General features: G+C 40.3%; 3 protein-coding genes across 7 annotated transcripts; 2 read left to right on the top strand and 1 right to left on the bottom strand.

The window, feature by feature from the left end:
- Window positions 1-1,308: 1,308 nt before the first annotated feature.
- LOC128261334 (serine-arginine protein 55) lies at window positions 1,309-7,482 on the bottom strand. 4 transcript variants are annotated; one of them, XM_052994989.1, is made up of 9 exons: window positions 7,341-7,482; window positions 6,920-7,077; window positions 6,355-6,425; window positions 6,180-6,287; window positions 5,320-5,416; window positions 2,893-2,966; window positions 2,512-2,832; window positions 1,932-2,096; window positions 1,309-1,763 (listed from the first exon to the last, which is right to left on the bottom strand). In XM_052994989.1, the coding sequence occupies exons 2-9, from the start codon at window positions 7,043-7,045 to the stop codon at window positions 1,649-1,651; spliced, it is 1,077 nt and encodes a 358-aa protein (XP_052850949.1). In that variant the 5' UTR covers window positions 7,046-7,077; window positions 7,341-7,482; the 3' UTR covers window positions 1,309-1,648. The 4 variants fall into 4 exon arrangements, with proteins under 4 accessions (XP_052850949.1, XP_052850959.1, XP_052850966.1 ...); XM_052994999.1 differs by having other exon boundaries at window positions 5,320-5,401; XM_052995006.1 differs by lacking the exons at window positions 5,320-5,416; window positions 6,180-6,287; window positions 6,355-6,425; window positions 6,920-7,077; window positions 7,341-7,482 and adding exons at window positions 3,456-4,351; window positions 4,430-4,886.
- Window positions 7,483-8,176: 694 nt separating this feature from the next.
- Window positions 8,177-12,208, top strand: LOC128263532 (heterogeneous nuclear ribonucleoprotein 87F). The gene is made up of 4 exons (XM_052998652.1): window positions 8,177-8,365; window positions 9,409-10,474; window positions 10,914-11,016; window positions 11,176-12,208. Exons 1-3 carry the CDS (start codon window positions 8,318-8,320, stop codon window positions 11,009-11,011), a joined length of 1,212 nt encoding a protein of 403 aa, XP_052854612.1. The 5' UTR covers window positions 8,177-8,317; the 3' UTR covers window positions 11,012-11,016; window positions 11,176-12,208.
- A 1,120-nt stretch (window positions 12,209-13,328) lies between these two features.
- On the top strand, window positions 13,329-16,363 carry LOC128266466 (ribonucleoprotein RB97D). Of its 2 annotated transcripts, none has more exons than XM_053003013.1 (5): window positions 13,329-13,499; window positions 13,555-13,862; window positions 14,241-14,527; window positions 15,122-15,796; window positions 16,086-16,363. In XM_053003013.1, the coding sequence occupies exons 1-5, from the start codon at window positions 13,458-13,460 to the stop codon at window positions 16,091-16,093; spliced, it is 1,320 nt and encodes a 439-aa protein (XP_052858973.1). In that variant the 5' UTR covers window positions 13,329-13,457; the 3' UTR covers window positions 16,094-16,363. The 2 variants fall into 2 exon arrangements, with proteins under 2 accessions (XP_052858973.1, XP_052858981.1); XM_053003021.1 differs by having other exon boundaries at window positions 13,332-13,499; window positions 13,558-13,862.
- The last annotated feature ends 95 nt before the right edge of the window (window positions 16,364-16,458 follow it).

The raw sequence follows: 16,458 nt of genomic DNA, 5'->3' as shown, positions 1-16,458 counted from the left end.
AAATTAAATCGTAAATTCTCATCCCATTATTATATCTTAAAAAAAGGGTTTCGAAATTCTGTAAAAGTTTAAATCCATGCAAATTTAAAGTGAAGGTTTAGATTTAAAACTGTTTCAAGGAAAAGACTTTCCAAATCCGATTTCTAAAAATAAAATTTTTATTTAACTTATTTAAGTAAAAAAAAAAACTTATTTAATTGGCAACTATTTGTGCATATAAACGTAGAATACCATTCAAGAGCCAAAATAACGCAATGAAGTGTCAAATTAATGCTGTAAATACTCTATACCCGATAAATGTTAGATAACGTTTGAAAAATCAATTTTATTCAGACTTATTATGATTACGTAATGTTTGAAGACAAACTTGGTATTAGTTTACGACTACGGTGCGCATGTAGTTAGTAGCCACAACTAAGGCCACATCCTCGATCTACCCAAGTGTCAAATACTTAGCTAGAAGCCCAAACATTTCAGTCAACGCCAGTGCTCAAGTGACTCCATGATGTGCCAAATAATACACGCGTACGGACAACAAACAAATATTATTACTTAAATATTTGGATTGTTCGCGTGTTATATAGACAGACATACCGTCTCAGACCCCAAGACCTTCCCCTATCGCATTTATGCAAAGAATGCATTTAGTTATAGTTGTAGATAATGTCGAACCGAATTCCCCACACTTAGTTTAAGCATTCCATAGATATTGTTTTATGGCATTCGCATTTAAAATAGAATTTTCGATGATCTGTTCTAGTTAGTCGATGCATTTTTCAACGCCGATTATTGCTCATTCGAGACGTCAAACGCTTCAAAACAAAAAATCTCTTTTGTCCTTATGTGCTTGTATATAATAGTATACCTAATTAATAAAAGTAATTACTTTGAAAAACGATATATTGTTAAAACCGAAACTTTGTCAGTTTATAAAACTTAGTTATGTATTTCATTTAACTTGACGATTTTAGAATGCTTATTAATTTACAAATTTTAAATATTTAACTATAACATTTTAGCCAATATGGTTAAAATTACCAATGGATTTCTTTAAATTCAAGATTAATAATAAATCAAATGAAATTGTAATTTTAATTCAGGCAAATAATGCAAAATAGTGAAAATAAGACTTTGTAATATACTTGTATTCCAAAATTACAAAAAAAAAAAAAAAAAAAAAAAACAATAAACTAAATTTATATATGATTAAATCCGACATCCTATATTTTTTTATTTGCAGAATTGTCACCCATTACAGCTATATCAATGCATAAATAAACAAGTAAAATCATGAACGCAATTCAAATATTTAATTTAAGTGTATCCGTATTTATTGAAATTACTCATCGTATGTATAGACAATTTAAGGTGTTTCGGTGTACGTGTCGAAGTAATTCCGTCAGCAATATGTACTCCTTGAATCCAAGCCATTTTTCAGGAGTGTCCAAGTCTTGAAACAAAACGTTTTTTAATATTACAAAATGACGAGGCCCCTATTGTGGATTTGTATGATTTCGATTTCATTTTCATTGGTTTTGGTTCAAGTGGCGCAGGGTAAGTAAAGGTGTCTGAGTGTTGATGTTCGTAGAATAGTTACAGTAGAAGTCTAAAATCAAGTGTTTTAAAATTAATGGGACAGCTAACTAATCTAATCGTCCATGCTCTCGTTATTGCGGTCCGGCGAGGCGTTTCCATTTTTGGGCGAGGCCGAACGGGAGCGGGAGCGCGAACGCGACTTGTTGTCAGCCGATGCGGATCGATCGCTGCAATAGAAAAGCATTATAACAAATTATAGTACGGGCTTTAGTGCGACCACAGTTGGAGGGCTACAAACAGGTGCATCCAAACCAAACCAAAGAAAGCACGAAAGAAACAATCGTGAACTGTCTATAGAGAGCTGAGATCAGCGGGTCGGTCTCTAGCAAACTTACCGTGAGCGGGAGTCGCGGCGGTTGGACTTGGAACGTGATCGGGAGCGGGACTCACGCTTCGACACGGAACGCGAGCGGGAACGGGAGTCACGCTCACGCTTGGGAGAACGGGAGCGGGTGCGGGAGTGGGACTTCGATTTGGACTTGGACACGTCACGCGATTTGCTGCAGCACAAGAGGAGAAATAAGTTAATAAGGTCAGCAAAAAGCATTTGGTTTTAATAGATCGTAGTTAATCATCCATCATTTCCCTTTAATTCCTTTTAAAATTATATATATTATTTTAAAAATTTGGTAAAAATTCAAATGTGTGACTAAAGTTGATAAATATTTTTTCTATTTAACAAGGACATTAAGGATCAACTATGGTGGTTCTAGTTTTAATAAATCCAAAGGTCTTTATATTTTTGGCATACATCTGAAATACCCTTTTAAATTACTTAAACACTAAGCTAATATGAAATTTTGTTTCAAAAATATTTACAACAAATTTGTATTGAGTACTATCCTTATAAAAAATATTTACAACAAATTTGTATTAAGTACGATCCTTATAAAAAATATTTATTTCTGCACTTACTTGGAACGCGAGCGAGAACGAGAACGGGACTTAACGGGTGACTTGGACTTGGAGCGTCCGCCGCGGGACTTGGAGCGGCTGCGCGACTTGGATCGCGAGTGCGACGAGCGACGGGAACGGGAGCGCCTGCGCGAGCGGGATCGCGAACGAGAGCTTGACGAACGGGAACGTCCACGTCCACCTCCGCCGCCGCCGCCACCTCCGCCGCTGCGTCCTCCGCGCCGATCCTCAACCAGATGCACGCGCCTGCCGTTCAGCTCGGTGTCATCCAGTTTCTCAATGGCCGTTTTCATGTCCGACAACGAAGCAAACTCGACCACGCTGCAAGGGGGAACATGATTTACTTAGTAATTAGTTAAACAAATTAAATGGGGGACTTACCCTTCATTGCGGCGCTGCTTGTGGGCATCGGCATAGGTGACTTCGCCGGCTTGACGCATGTAATCCTTGAGATCCTGCAGGGAACGCACAAAGTCGGAAGAAAAGGACAAGAATTAGTGAAATTATGCATTGGCAGGGATCTCGCACATCTCGCATCCGGTGGCAGTGGTTGCAACTCAAAGGACAGCCCGTGCAGCAGGTGGAGCATGTTGAATGTTTTCGGCATTTCGGGCTCGCCCACGCTGCCGAGATGGTTCCTAACCAAGTCCGACCTTAGAGTCCCTCTTTCTCAGTGCCCTGTGTTCTTCTATGCCGTGCTCTCTGTTGTCGCGCCTGCCTACGGGTGGAAACCGAGAACCACCTCTTGTTGGCCGAAGGGTTCAATTGATCGGGGAGGAAGGAGCGGAACAGTTGCTTCCAGCCGAAACATTCAAACACTCCACGCTGCACGCGACACAGAACTTAAGCGTAAACAATCATAGTTAACATTGGTTGGCAATTGATAGTTGATTTGGTTTGAAAAATAATTAAAGTTAACAAATTAGTTGTAATTGAATTCTTACTTAATGCGCTTTCAGAGAGAGGAGGACACACACATCGTTTCTACACCGAGAGTTTAGATTGTCTGCCTAGTAACTGTGGGCCAATGACACCAAGGACACCTCATGACCTCATCGAAAGTCCGATCGAACATCGTTAACTCAACCAGGCGGGCAGCCAGTAAACCGTAGCCAGGCAGGCAGGCGGATGAGCAGATGGATGGCCAGACCTCGTTACGTTTTGTTACTTTGGTTTCGGTTTGGTATGGTTTGGTTTGGTTTGGTACTTGGTTTTTTTTTTTTTCGTGTACAACAGAATCATATTATAAATGGCAAAAAAGTATTCAAGTGTTGCGGTTGGCGGTATTCATTTAGTTTCGGAGGGAGCCACACACCGGATACAGTCAGGAGGTCAGATCAGATCAGAGGAGACATCGCTAGCCAGAACACCACCGCACCAGCGAGCCGGAGAGTGGAGCGTTTCGGAGCAGTTTGCCGGGCAGCGGCGGACACAACAACCAGCGGCTTCGGTGCCTCACGCACAAACGAACTGCAAAAATAAGAAATACGTTTCGGGACGCTGCTCTCGCTGCTCCAACGGGTTGGAGGTTGTCTAGTCGGTAGTCTCAGTCGGAGCCTGAGCCGCAGCCGTAAGCCAGAAGCCAGTAGCCGGATGCCGGAAGCCGGAAGCCAGAAGTACCGGGAATGGGGGGAAGGACTAAGTTCGGAGGTAACTAGCCGAAGTTGGTAAATGAACGCGCGACCAGCATCGTGTCATCGTCATCGATCGATCATCGTCATATGCTCATCTCTCATCTTATCGTCGCCAAGACCATCACATCATCTCAGAATTAGCGAACGCAAGCTTCTCATCTAACCACACTCGATTGATTCGAATCACGCCCTCACACTCACAATGGCTATAAGGAATTTGACAATTCTTTATATAATATTGTTGGTAGTTAAAATTGTGAATGTTTTAGCAGAGAGTTAAATACCTAACGCAAGAGGCCAGCCTACGTCCTACGTTAAATCAGCTTACGTGGGCTGGCCTTTTGACCCGGGCAGCTCATCATCGTCCATCGTCATCGTCTGGGTAGTATCTGATTTTGGTTTCAGTTTGGTTTGTGTTTTTTTTTTTTTTTTTTTTTTGGGTTCGATTCTGATCGACATGTTCTTTGTTATTCGGAATGGACGGATGGATGAGGCGGCGGCGAAGGCGCATCGTGGAGCTCGTGGGCCGCAGATCGTAAAATCGGAGATCGAACGCAATCTAGGGCTGCTCTGGGGACTGTCTCTCTGTCTTCCACCACTTCACGGTTTTTGGAAACACTCTGTGAACCGGTCTCTAGTTCTGTCTTTCTCACGGCGATTCAATTAGATTCGATTCGATTCGATTCTTTATCGGGTGTTTCGGTCCCGGTTCGGTTTTAGTTTTGGCCCAAGCCGAGTAGGGAATCTCTCAGTCAAAGCACATCAAACTCTTTTTTATCGGTTTCGGTTGGTGTGTGCGAGAGAAAGTAATGGTGGGTAGATTACACCGATCAGTACCAGGGTTTTAGCAATATATCTTATGTTTTCGTTTCACTTAAGCCTAGGTCAACTATACAGCTTATGGCTAAATTACAGATTAAAGATTGCTGGAGTCAGAGTAGAGGAGTTAAACACAAAATGGGAAGACACACCGGGGGAGTAAATTGAAATCAAGAGGGGTTTCGAACTGGGAGGGGATTTCTCGATTGAAGGATATGGGTTAGGTGATTAGTGGGTATAATAGATTTCCAATTCAATCGGTTAGCAATTATTAATTCTAATGATACACTCCTCGAATCTAAGCTACATTGAGTATCAGGCCCAAGGCCCCATATATCCATCCATGCCCACTTACCTGCCAGCTAACGCGACTGGACAAATTCTCCACAATCAGGCGGTACTCAGTGCGCAAGGGAGGCCCATAACGAGAGGATGATCTGGAATTTTTGTTTCTGGTGAATAATTGAACGGATTCGCTAATTAGTATTGACACTGCGCTGCTGCTTCCGCTGCTCCATCACAAAAATCAACGGTGAATATTCGAATAATGCATAATTACATTCGGACTTATGCGCAACAAAACAAACATACTATGCAGATAGGAAACGTGCAGACATAGGCAAATTATAATATGCATAGGAAAAACGGAGCGTCATGGAAATAATAAGACTAACAGCAAGTCAGTGTCTTTTGGGTCCCTTCCACACAGAGGACATCGATTTAAATGGTTGACATCGATATTAGTAAAGGCTTTAGGAAAGATTTCAGGCATGTATAAAAAGGCATTGTTAATTTCTCCGTCAAAGTCTATTAATTAATTAATATTAAATAATAAAAACCAATCTGGAAATTGTAATTTTTGGGAAATCTCAAAGCAAAGTTTTATTTTAATATGATAACTCCCTAGACCTTTGAGTAAATAAAATAAGAAGTTGTAAGGAAGAGAATAAATTTTGGAGAGAGTTTAAATTTCGAATGATTATGTGAAAACAAGTGTAGGGACGGAAAACAAAGCCATAGGAGTGATATTTCAACAAACAACAAATACTGCCATAATGATGTAACCATTTACAACTGTTCGCAACTGTGTGAATGGGGTTTCCAAATAAAAAAAAATAGTTTAGCAATGCTTTTTCTGGGGCAAACTTTAACGCAATACAAAGTTAGAGGACGGAATCGCCGCTACTTATCTTGTGTTCTGTAGACTCTACTTACTTGTCGTTGTAGCGACCGCCTCCTCCGCCCCGCCGACCACCATATCGATCGTCGTAGCGGTCGCGGTTGCTGCCACGAGCGGTTCCCCTGGCGGGTTCAACAACCACGCTGCAAATATAGAACAGACAACCATGAATCACTCCATCTCGCGGGCTTTCTAATTAAATGAACTTACCGCTCGCCCAGCAGCTCTTTGCCATTCAGTTCATAAACGGCATCGTCGGCATCGCGATAGTCCTCAAACTCCTGAAAATTCAAAGGGTTTATTGATTGATGAATTCAAAGCTGTTGTTATAAGGTTTGTAATTCGGTTAACAAGAAACCGGCGAATTAAATAATTCTCATAGTGATTTTTTAGCAGCAATAATCAGATAACTAATAAATAGATATGAAATTTTATAAGCTAAGTAATCAGACGACTAATATCTGTAATTATAGGTCTAATTTAAGATTTATTTCGTGTTGTTCAGTTTGATGGCACATATTTTAGTAAATAAATAAATAAATACTCTTTATTGTTTCCATGGCTGCCATAGCAACAATCGTTTTAAATTACCTAAATTTTGCACTCACAAAAGAAGTGACAAGTTGTTTTTGAATATATTTGCATATATGTATATGTAAATCGAATTAGGGTCATTCTATAACCTTTTAGAAGAGCAATGTTAATTGAATTAAAATTTGAAGGGGTCAATCTATACGTCTATATATTCATACTATTTTTTTTTCTTTTTACTCACCACAAATCCGTAGCCATTCTTGATGAGAATGTCGCGAGTGCGGCCGTAACCCTTAAAGAAGCGCTCCAAATCGCGCTCGCGCACTCCGTACGGCAGACCGCCCACGTACACTCGAGATCCTACCATGATTACGGTTTTTTACGTATCTCTAGTAGGTGCTACAAAAAAACAATATATTATATTTTCACGTATGTATTTTTTAGCTTCTATTTTGCTCGACTGTCCTTTCCTAGTGAAAATATACATATACAAGCGTGCGTGTGTGTAATTTGCCAAGATGGCGGCCACCATATACAGACGTCTATACACACACACACGCACGCATTGTACCGGGTGTACAGAACATTCGCAAAAATATACAATACGGCTCGTGGACTTAATCGGCTTTACTTTCTACTTAATCGCTATCACTAGCACGTACCGTTGACTCAAGAAGATTTATGGTAAATTTACAATTTACTCGCTTTCCACACACTCTCTTTTCTGGCTTCTTTTCGACACGAAAAAACGCAAGCGACTCGACAAACGGAAGTGAAAGTGACAGTTGGCAACGATGTTTGACAATCATTCCGAAGGTGGAATGGAACGATAGTTTTCGGAATATCGATGTTTTTGGCGGGCAATGCGTTTTAATAAGAAGGGGTATTCAGTTTGTTACAACATAAATAAAATATTTAATCAAAACGACTTAATTAAATAGGTAACTCCCTAATTGAATGCATCTCTGAAATTCTTTTTCAGTTTATTACAACATACATAAAATAATTAATTTAAACGACTTAATTAATTAGGCTACTCCCAAATTCAGTGAATCTCTGAAATTCGGTCATCTGTTTGTCAGCTGTACCACACAAATTGAACTGGTTGAAATTTCAGCACATCAGAGGCTGCTGCAAATTGTCCCTATTTTCTACTAAATTAATATAGCAACATTAATTCCAACATTAAAATAATCATATATATGCATTGTGATAAGCTTATACATTACATTGCTTTTAAAGAAAAGCAATAGCTTTATTTTTTTAAGGCATTTTCCTCAAATATAAGCAAAAGTTATGAAAAACATTGGGCGTATTCAGCCGAACAACATGATCACTGATCACTGATGGATCCGAATATAATTTTTAGAGAGGTTATAAAAGATTAAGGAATCCCCTATATATTTTCCTCTCAGCGTGCTAATATATTTTTCCAACTATCGTTCCACTTCCAAATTCCGCGAAGCAATATCGCGAAGCGCGATATATTGGTGTTTCGCCACATTCGAAACCGGGTCACACTACTCCTTTGTGCCGTGCTGTACACTTTTACTTTGATTTTCGGGCGTCTGCTGGAAAAGAGTGAAAACTTGTGCTCGATATTGAAGATACCCGAGTTTTACACACAGACAATACAAGAATGGCGGATCTTAACGACTCTAATGGAAACTACGACGATGGTGACGAGGTGAGTTATTTATTCGTTAAAATTCTTTAGCAAGCGCATGAGAAAGTGCAAAAAGTCGACGCCGAAAAATTTGCAAGAATTTAACACGCGGCTTTTTTTTGTACTTATGATGTGTACACATTTGGGACTGACTGAGTCTTTGCTTGTGGATTCATCGGGTTAATGACACTGCAAAAGTTTGATGGCCCTTGTCTCGGAAACATGTAATTGATTAAAAAGAAACGATACCGGCTGCTCACCGAAAAAGGGAGAACGAAAACACATACACACAAACTAGCTGTCATGGCGGTGCAAATAGTAAAAAAAAGAAAATGGCGGGCGGCGTTTTTTTTTTTTCGCCCGTCTTTTAGTAACCGTAATTACTTTCAAAAACAATTCAATTTGATGATCGTTTTTGACCATATTAATCTGATAATGATTCATTATTGATGTTTCTAATCTTTTTGGGCCTTCATACACCAAAACATATATATACGCATGCGTCTATTGCTCAAAATACTATGAACATATGTTCTTTCTGCATACTTTCGATTTATTTAGAATAATTTGAATTATTCGTCTAACATAAAACGTTTAAAACATACTCCGAAAATCTAGTTAATATATAAATAGATAGTTTTAATATGACCAACAAATGATCGATATTCAGTGGATATTATCAACTTTTTTTAGATATATTACAAAAACCCTTTGACTCAAAAAATACAGTAATCGGTTGAAATTTGGTAAAATATTTAAAAACCTGGGTGACAAGATCTTAGTTTTTGTTACCAAATTTGGATAAAATGATCTTTGTATGAAAATGTAGTCTTTTATTGGTTATTTGCACGTGGTTTAAAGCAAATTTTCCTGAAGCTCTGAGATTATTCCAAAACATTTATTTTAAAGGTTAATTTATACAAAATGCAATATTCCTGAATTCTATTTCCCGTATAGGGAATTTTAAATGAAGGCATTACTTATGCATTCTGACCTAGGCAAATTTGTGTTTTTCGTTTTCGGCATTTTACTGATCTTGGACCCTTTTTCAAATTCACCCACAGATCACTGAGCCAGAGCAGCTGCGCAAGCTGTTTATCGGCGGTCTGGACTACCGCACCACGGACGATGGCTTGAAGGCTCACTTCGAGAAGTGGGGCAACATCGTGGACGTGGTGGTGATGAAGGACCCCAAGACGAAGCGCTCGCGAGGCTTTGGGTTCATCACGTACTCGCAGTCCTATATGATCGACAACGCCCAGAATGCGCGGCCCCACAAGATCGATGGACGCACCGTTGAGCCCAAGAGGGCTGTGCCGCGCCAGGAGATCGACGCTCCGAACGCAGGGGCCACGGTGAAGAAGCTCTTCGTCGGCGGTCTGCGCGACGATCACGATGAGGAGTGCCTGCGCGAGTACTTCAAGGACTTTGGCCAGATTGTTGGCGTGAACATCGTTTCCGACAAGGATACGGGCAAAAAGCGTGGCTTCGCCTTCATCGAGTTTGACGACTACGATCCCGTTGACAAGATCATCCTCCAGAAGAACCACACCATCAAGAACAAGAGCCTGGACGTGAAGAAGGCAATTGCCAAGCAGGACATGGACCGCCAGGGCGGCGGAGGTGGTGGTGGCGGTGGAGGAGGAGGCGGTGGTCAGGGCGGCGGCCGAGGCGGTCCTCGGATTGGCGGACGTGGTGGTCAGGGCGATCGCGGCCAGGGAGGCGGCGGTGGTGGCTGGGGAGGCCAGAATCGGCAGAATGGAGGAGGCAATTGGGGCGGCGCCGGTGGTGGAGGCGGCTTCGGCAACAGCAGCGGCAACTTTGGAGGCGGCGGTGGTGGCGGCGCGGGCGGTTGGAACCAGCAGGGTGGAGCCGGCGGCGGCGGTCCATGGAACAACCAGGGCGGCGGCAACAGCGGCTGGAATGGTGGTGGCGGTGGAAGCGGCGGCTACGGCGGCGGCAACAGCAATGGCAGCTGGGGCGGCAACGGCGGTGGCGGTGGCTTCGGTAATGACTACCAACAGAGCTACGGCGGCGGTCCGCAGCGCAACAACAACTTTGGCAACAGCCGCCCGGCTCCGTACAGTCAAGGTGGAAGTGGAGGAGGTGGCGGAGGAGGTTTCAACAAGGGTGAGTTTGATTAGATGATCAATATGATGATTTTTCGTACCTATTTTGGCAGAGGTTATAGTTTTGTCTGTTCAAAAGTTCAAAACCAGTTAAATATTAAAGTATCAACATAATTGAATCTCAATTTAAATAATTGAATATTCAGGAAATTTCATTATCAACCCTTACCGATCTTCTCTTATTCAAAGTACTGGCATATAGACTTAAAATTATAGAACTCATGAATTTAATTTAATTTAATTTGTTTAAAAAGTTCTTCCCAACACAACAATACAATATTTGTAATAAACTTCTATTTGTGATCTATAAATATATATATTTGCTGCTATTACAGCACTTTTTTTAATTATAATCTTAATACATTGGAAGTTCAAATGTGCAATCATATTTTGACATAACTTGCTATATACCTTTGTTTTAATATATTTAACTTTTGCAGGAAACCAGGGTGGAGGACAAGGCTTTGGCGGCAACAACTACAACTCCGGAGGCGGCGGCCAGGGTGGAAACATGGGCGGCGGCAATAGACGTTATTAGACAAGGTAAATATAGACGAATTGGACCCAGGTCCCTTCCCACCCGTATGTTTTAAAACGCTCGGATCATTTGGTCGTTGTTGGCAGCTAGTTGGAAGCCAAACAATCAATCTAAATCGGAACGAATCGAAGCTAATGCAAAATTTTCTCCTTTTTCGCAACTAGGTAAACACACATAGAGAGAGAGAGAGTCAGTTCAAGCTAGACGACAAACAGGCAGTCTAGGCAGGCAGAGGGAGATGCAGAGGCAGAGGCTCAAGCACAATCGCAATCTCAGGCACAGGCAGGCAATCAGTAGCAGGTGTGTGTCAGACCAGGCAGACAAGATCAGGCCCATAAATCCAGATCGAGAACCAGAAACCAGGCCGAGTGCGAGTGCAAGCAATCAGTTTTCAGGCCAGCCAAAAAGCCTGCAGGCCAAACCAAAACCTACTGGCCAAAAGCAACAAGCATGCTGCTTTACGCAAACAGCCAAAAGCGAAACGAATCGACGCCCACTTGTTGTCCACAGTTTGACTCCTGCTATCTCTCTTTTGTAACCATTAATTCGCTGATCAATTCATGTTTAGGTTGTTAAGAACCCTGAACGCTTAGTTTTAACTATATTAACAAACAAAAACAAACTAAAAGAAACGAAACAAAAAGAAAAGAAAAGAAGAAAGAAAACCAACCAACAAAATATAAATTAAACTATAATTTTATTTTATAAAATTGACTACAATAGAAACCAATTGATCACCGGAACGGATTTTCATTGAGAAAACCAGTTGCAGCAGGGTGTTAAAAGGTAGAGTTCATTGAACTTTATTCATGTCGGGATGCCACAGCTAGATGTATTTCCAATTGGTTTTACTTTATAGCAACCCAGCGAATTGTAAGAAATCAAATAGAACCATATTTTGTAATAACTTTTTTGTATATCTAAGAACTTTTATATTATGATTTATTGCAACCAAAAAAAAACAAAAACAAAAATCGTAAGTTCTGAGTAGCGAACGCCACGCTGTGTCCTAGAAAGCAAAATCCACATATACGAAACATACCAACTCTGTTAGACCCTAAGAAGTAGATGCTACGCAATACCAGAAAAAAAAAACACGAAAAATCACAAATATTCTGTAATTAGTTCGTTACGACAGAAGCGAAAGCGACGAGATACCAACAAAATAAAATCCTAACCAATGTTACCCACCCGAAACGATCACAGGAGCAGTATCCTCGCGAAAAGGAGCAGGAGCAGCAGCACAGTCCGGGGCGTACCTATAGAACCCAGATGGGTTCCGATCCATCCGATCGGCAGGGTAGCGAACAGGGCTAGTTACCGTCATTAGAGATCCCCAATTAACCCCCGGACAAACCGCGTACTAATGCACTGCCTATTTCTTTGCAAGACTGGCCGGGCTACGGACGGATGCCCCCCAAACCGGATACGAAATCGAAATCTGCGCTTCGCACCGGTTCGTTTCCCAGAAAAGAGAGCTCCCCCAAAATATAAGTTGCAATTTGTAGCCGACAGAGCGGAGGCTCGGACTCACTTTTCACTTTGGTTGGTGGCTCTTCTGGCTGACTTTGGTTGGTACTCTAAGGTAAGTGTAGGTATCTTGTCGGTGTTTAACTAACAGCTCCTATATTTCTGAATTTCTCAATAAAGAACTAATAACTTAAATAAAACTCCAACTTCTTTTATTGGCTGGGAGGATTAAATAATTTGATTTATGTATATTACGAAATCATCAAGGGGGATTCATTTGTACAATTTATTTTTTGGTATGAAGATGGTTCCAATTGCTAGTTCTACCAGTTTCTTATTGCTATATCTAATATTGTACTAGTAGGCAGAGAAACTGTGTAAATTGTGTATGTAAAAAATTACGGAATAGAGAAAAGTGAAAATTTCACGGACCTTATCCAGGGTGTACATCCATAAAACGCCAATGTAACACAACGGTATACATTTTATACACACATCAATATAAACAGTATTTTCGACGTTTAAAAATTAGGGCATATATACAAATTTTGTTGATCCTGCGGTAAAAAATTCTAGCGATAAAAGCTAGTTTCAAACTAAAGTTTAGAGTTAAAAATGTTTATTTTTCTTCCACTTAGTATGTGTATGCAAACTCTATATGATCAAGAATCTATATGCTTTAAATTGGTTTGTTACTCGAAGATTTCCACCTAGGAATCTAAAAAAAAGCTCAATGGATTCGGATTAGGGAAATCAAATTCAAACCGATTTGATTCCATTTTTTTTTCGTTTTTAAGTGGCAACAATGTTTTTTTAGGACGATATTCCATATCTAGACAAGGTTGCATTTGGTGACTTTGCAGTCCATTTTGACGTTTTAATAACTTCAACTCTGCTACTGTCATTTAAAATTTGGACGACTCCATTTCTTTGCCGTATCTCCGACTGTTGAAATTAGTTTTTTTTGTTTCACAACATGGAAGTAGATAATACTGACACGGCCTCCGGCCAGCGAGAGGTAGTATATTGATGGGGCTTTTTGAATCCAGGTCTAAAAAACCAAAATGTTTAAGCAGTCCAAAGTTGTCCAGAGCAGCAACTTATCCAATCCGGTGGCCACTGCGGACAACCCTTTGCCGAGTGGCATTAGTGGAGCTGAAGGTGACGAGCACCTACGCAAGATTTTCATTGGAGGCTTGTCCACCCAGACAACAGTGGACACCTTGCGAGATTTCTTTCGAAAATTTGGAGAAGTGGCCGATGCGGTGGTCATGCGAGATCCGGTGAGCAACAACTCCAGGCGCTTTGGATTTGTCACCTTCGTGGAGGCCACATCGGTTGAAAATGTCCAGGGGGCCATGCCACACACCGTGGATAACAAGTGAGCTTGATTGACAATTATTTGTATAGTTTATCTCTACATATATAGAATTAGGTACTTTATCACGTATATTACTACATAGTTAATTTCATTTAAAGCAGGGATATTATTATAGAAAACCTAATTTGAAATAATACTATTTTGTATAATATTTGGTCTTAAATGTATATTATAACAACCTTTTATTATTTGGATAATGTCAAAATAAACCAAAAAAAGGACGTTAAAAAATAACAAAAGTCATTTGATCTAACTTAAATTATTTGTGTTAGCCTTAAGATCAAACCTAGATTTGTATAAACTCTCTGCTTCGATATTTGCAAATCAAAAAAAATGGTTTTAAATATTAATTGTGTTTTTAATATACATTTCATCAAGAGCTGTGGAGACTAAGCGTGCTTTGCCACGTCAAGAATTATACAAGCCGGGAGGAGGTGGAGGTATAAGTCATGGAAGTGGTGGCCTCGGATTTGGTGGCGCCAAATCGAACAAGATCTTTCTGGGCGGTCTTAAGGACTGTCACGACGAGAAAACCCTTTGCGAATACTTTTCGCAGTTTGGAGGAATCGCCAATGTAAAATTACTAATGGACAAGGATACAGGGCGTAAGCGAGGATTTGGATTCCTCGAATTCGAGGAGACACTTAGTGCTGAACGGGCTTTGGGTGAGTTTTTTATTTTTTTTTAAGTTTTGCGTTACAAGAGCATGTTAAAGAACTATACCATTATACCATATTGTAATATAGAAATAGATACAAGAAAATGTTTAGAAAGATAATAAACAAAAACAATAAATAAAGCAAACATCGGCAGGCCGTAGCTATTGCAAAAATAAAATATTCCTTAAATCTTATGTTTAAATTTTTATGCGTATGTGTAAAAAAACAGTGAAGCTATGTTGACTTTTTGCTAAATTGTTTGATCATTCCTATGGCAGCCATATGTAGATAAAGCCATTACTATATCATTTCTTTGCAATTGTTCCAACCTCTGTATTACCTGCAATAGAAAGACAATTTTTGGAAAAATTTAATGTTAAAGCTGCTCTGCACTGCGTTGTAAACTTGTTACTTAAATTATAATACATTTCAATACATTTAAGATTTAACAAGATAATATGGGATATCTTATCTTTAAATATCTTGTAAGCCCACCCGAATCGGGCCAAAATAGAATAAAAAGTTTAAAAATAAAGTAAGAAATCCCCAGCGAAGCTATACATATATAAATAAATCAAAATTCTTTGCTTTATATTCCAGAACAGGGCAAGCATTCGATCAAGATGAACACGGTGGAGGTGAAGAAGTCCCACCAGAGGCAGGATCCCGGCAAGCGCCTGCGATTCCCCGTGGGCGGTTTGATGCGACCCGGTTATTTGCCACCGCAGTCGCACATGATGGAGAGCTATAACTGCAATCCGTATATGGCGCAGGCCATTCTGCCACCATCGGCATTCATCAACGGCTGGGCTTCCTATGTGACACGTGCAGCGCCACCGGTAAAACCCGTCCTTCAATACCATCAGCAGTCGACGCCGGTGCACACCTTTGCCGGATACGGTCCGGATGCATGGTCGTCTTACCAGAAACCAGGAAAATGTGCTACCCACGGGTGGACAACCACCAATGTTGGCCAATGGCCACCAAAAGAAGGGCACAAACATGCCCAGACCTCGACTAGCGATCGTCCCAAGAGCGATTATATGTGCGTCCAGGTGGCACCTTCGTATCCCAAATTGGATCTGGGGGCCAGAGGGGATGCTGATGGAGGATCCGTCGTGGGATTGGGCCTGGGATCGACAGCAGGAGCTTCACTTGGAACTGGGACAGCCAAGAAATGGCCAACCGACGACTATAAGATCTTCAAGCCCGCTCAAAATCCAACCCCGCTTCAAAATCCAAAAATTGGCACCGGGGACTCTCCACCAGCATATGGTATGTTTCAAAAATCGATAAATTATTTCTGAACTTATTAAACAAGAGCGTACTTTAAAATAAGGTTGTAATTTTAAAATTTAAAATTTGGTCAATATGGTTTTAACTGTTTTAATTTGCAGTAAGAGAAAAAATATTAAAATGATAGACAATGGGTTTTTACTAAGTAATCGTATTGAGTTCAAAACAAACCATTTGCCATAAAGCTGTTGTTTGATATTTTTTGAAAAAAATTTATCGTCTTTGTTTTCCACCTTTTTTACGAATTTTAATAAAACTGGTTTTACAGGCATCTAAGATGATGAGACCCAGATCGACTATTTCCCTGAATCCTCAGCTAATTGGTGTTCTCCATATTTTTACGATATGTATGCGATTCCTTCGAGAAGAGGAAAAATAAACCAAACTGCACTTTTTGAGACTTAAAATCGTAAACTCTTGTTCTTTATTTATACCATTTTTGTTTTCATTTAAAGTATTGCATGAGTGAATTGATTTGCGTAAATGTTTTATATCTGAATCGCTATAAAACGCACCACTGAATTATGTCTGAGACTTGGTATTTGGAGAGCGGAAATACTTTCAACTGGCTTGTGATTGATTAAAGTTATACGAATTTCTTTCAAATGCTTAGCTTTGTGCGCATCATTATCTATTAAATG

Source organism: Drosophila gunungcola, chromosome 3R (assembly GCF_025200985.1).
Source record: "Drosophila gunungcola strain Sukarami chromosome 3R, Dgunungcola_SK_2, whole genome shotgun sequence".
NCBI classification, from domain to species: domain Eukaryota; kingdom Metazoa; phylum Arthropoda; class Insecta; order Diptera; family Drosophilidae; genus Drosophila; species Drosophila gunungcola.
This window is presented reverse-complemented; position numbering and strand designations above follow the sequence as displayed.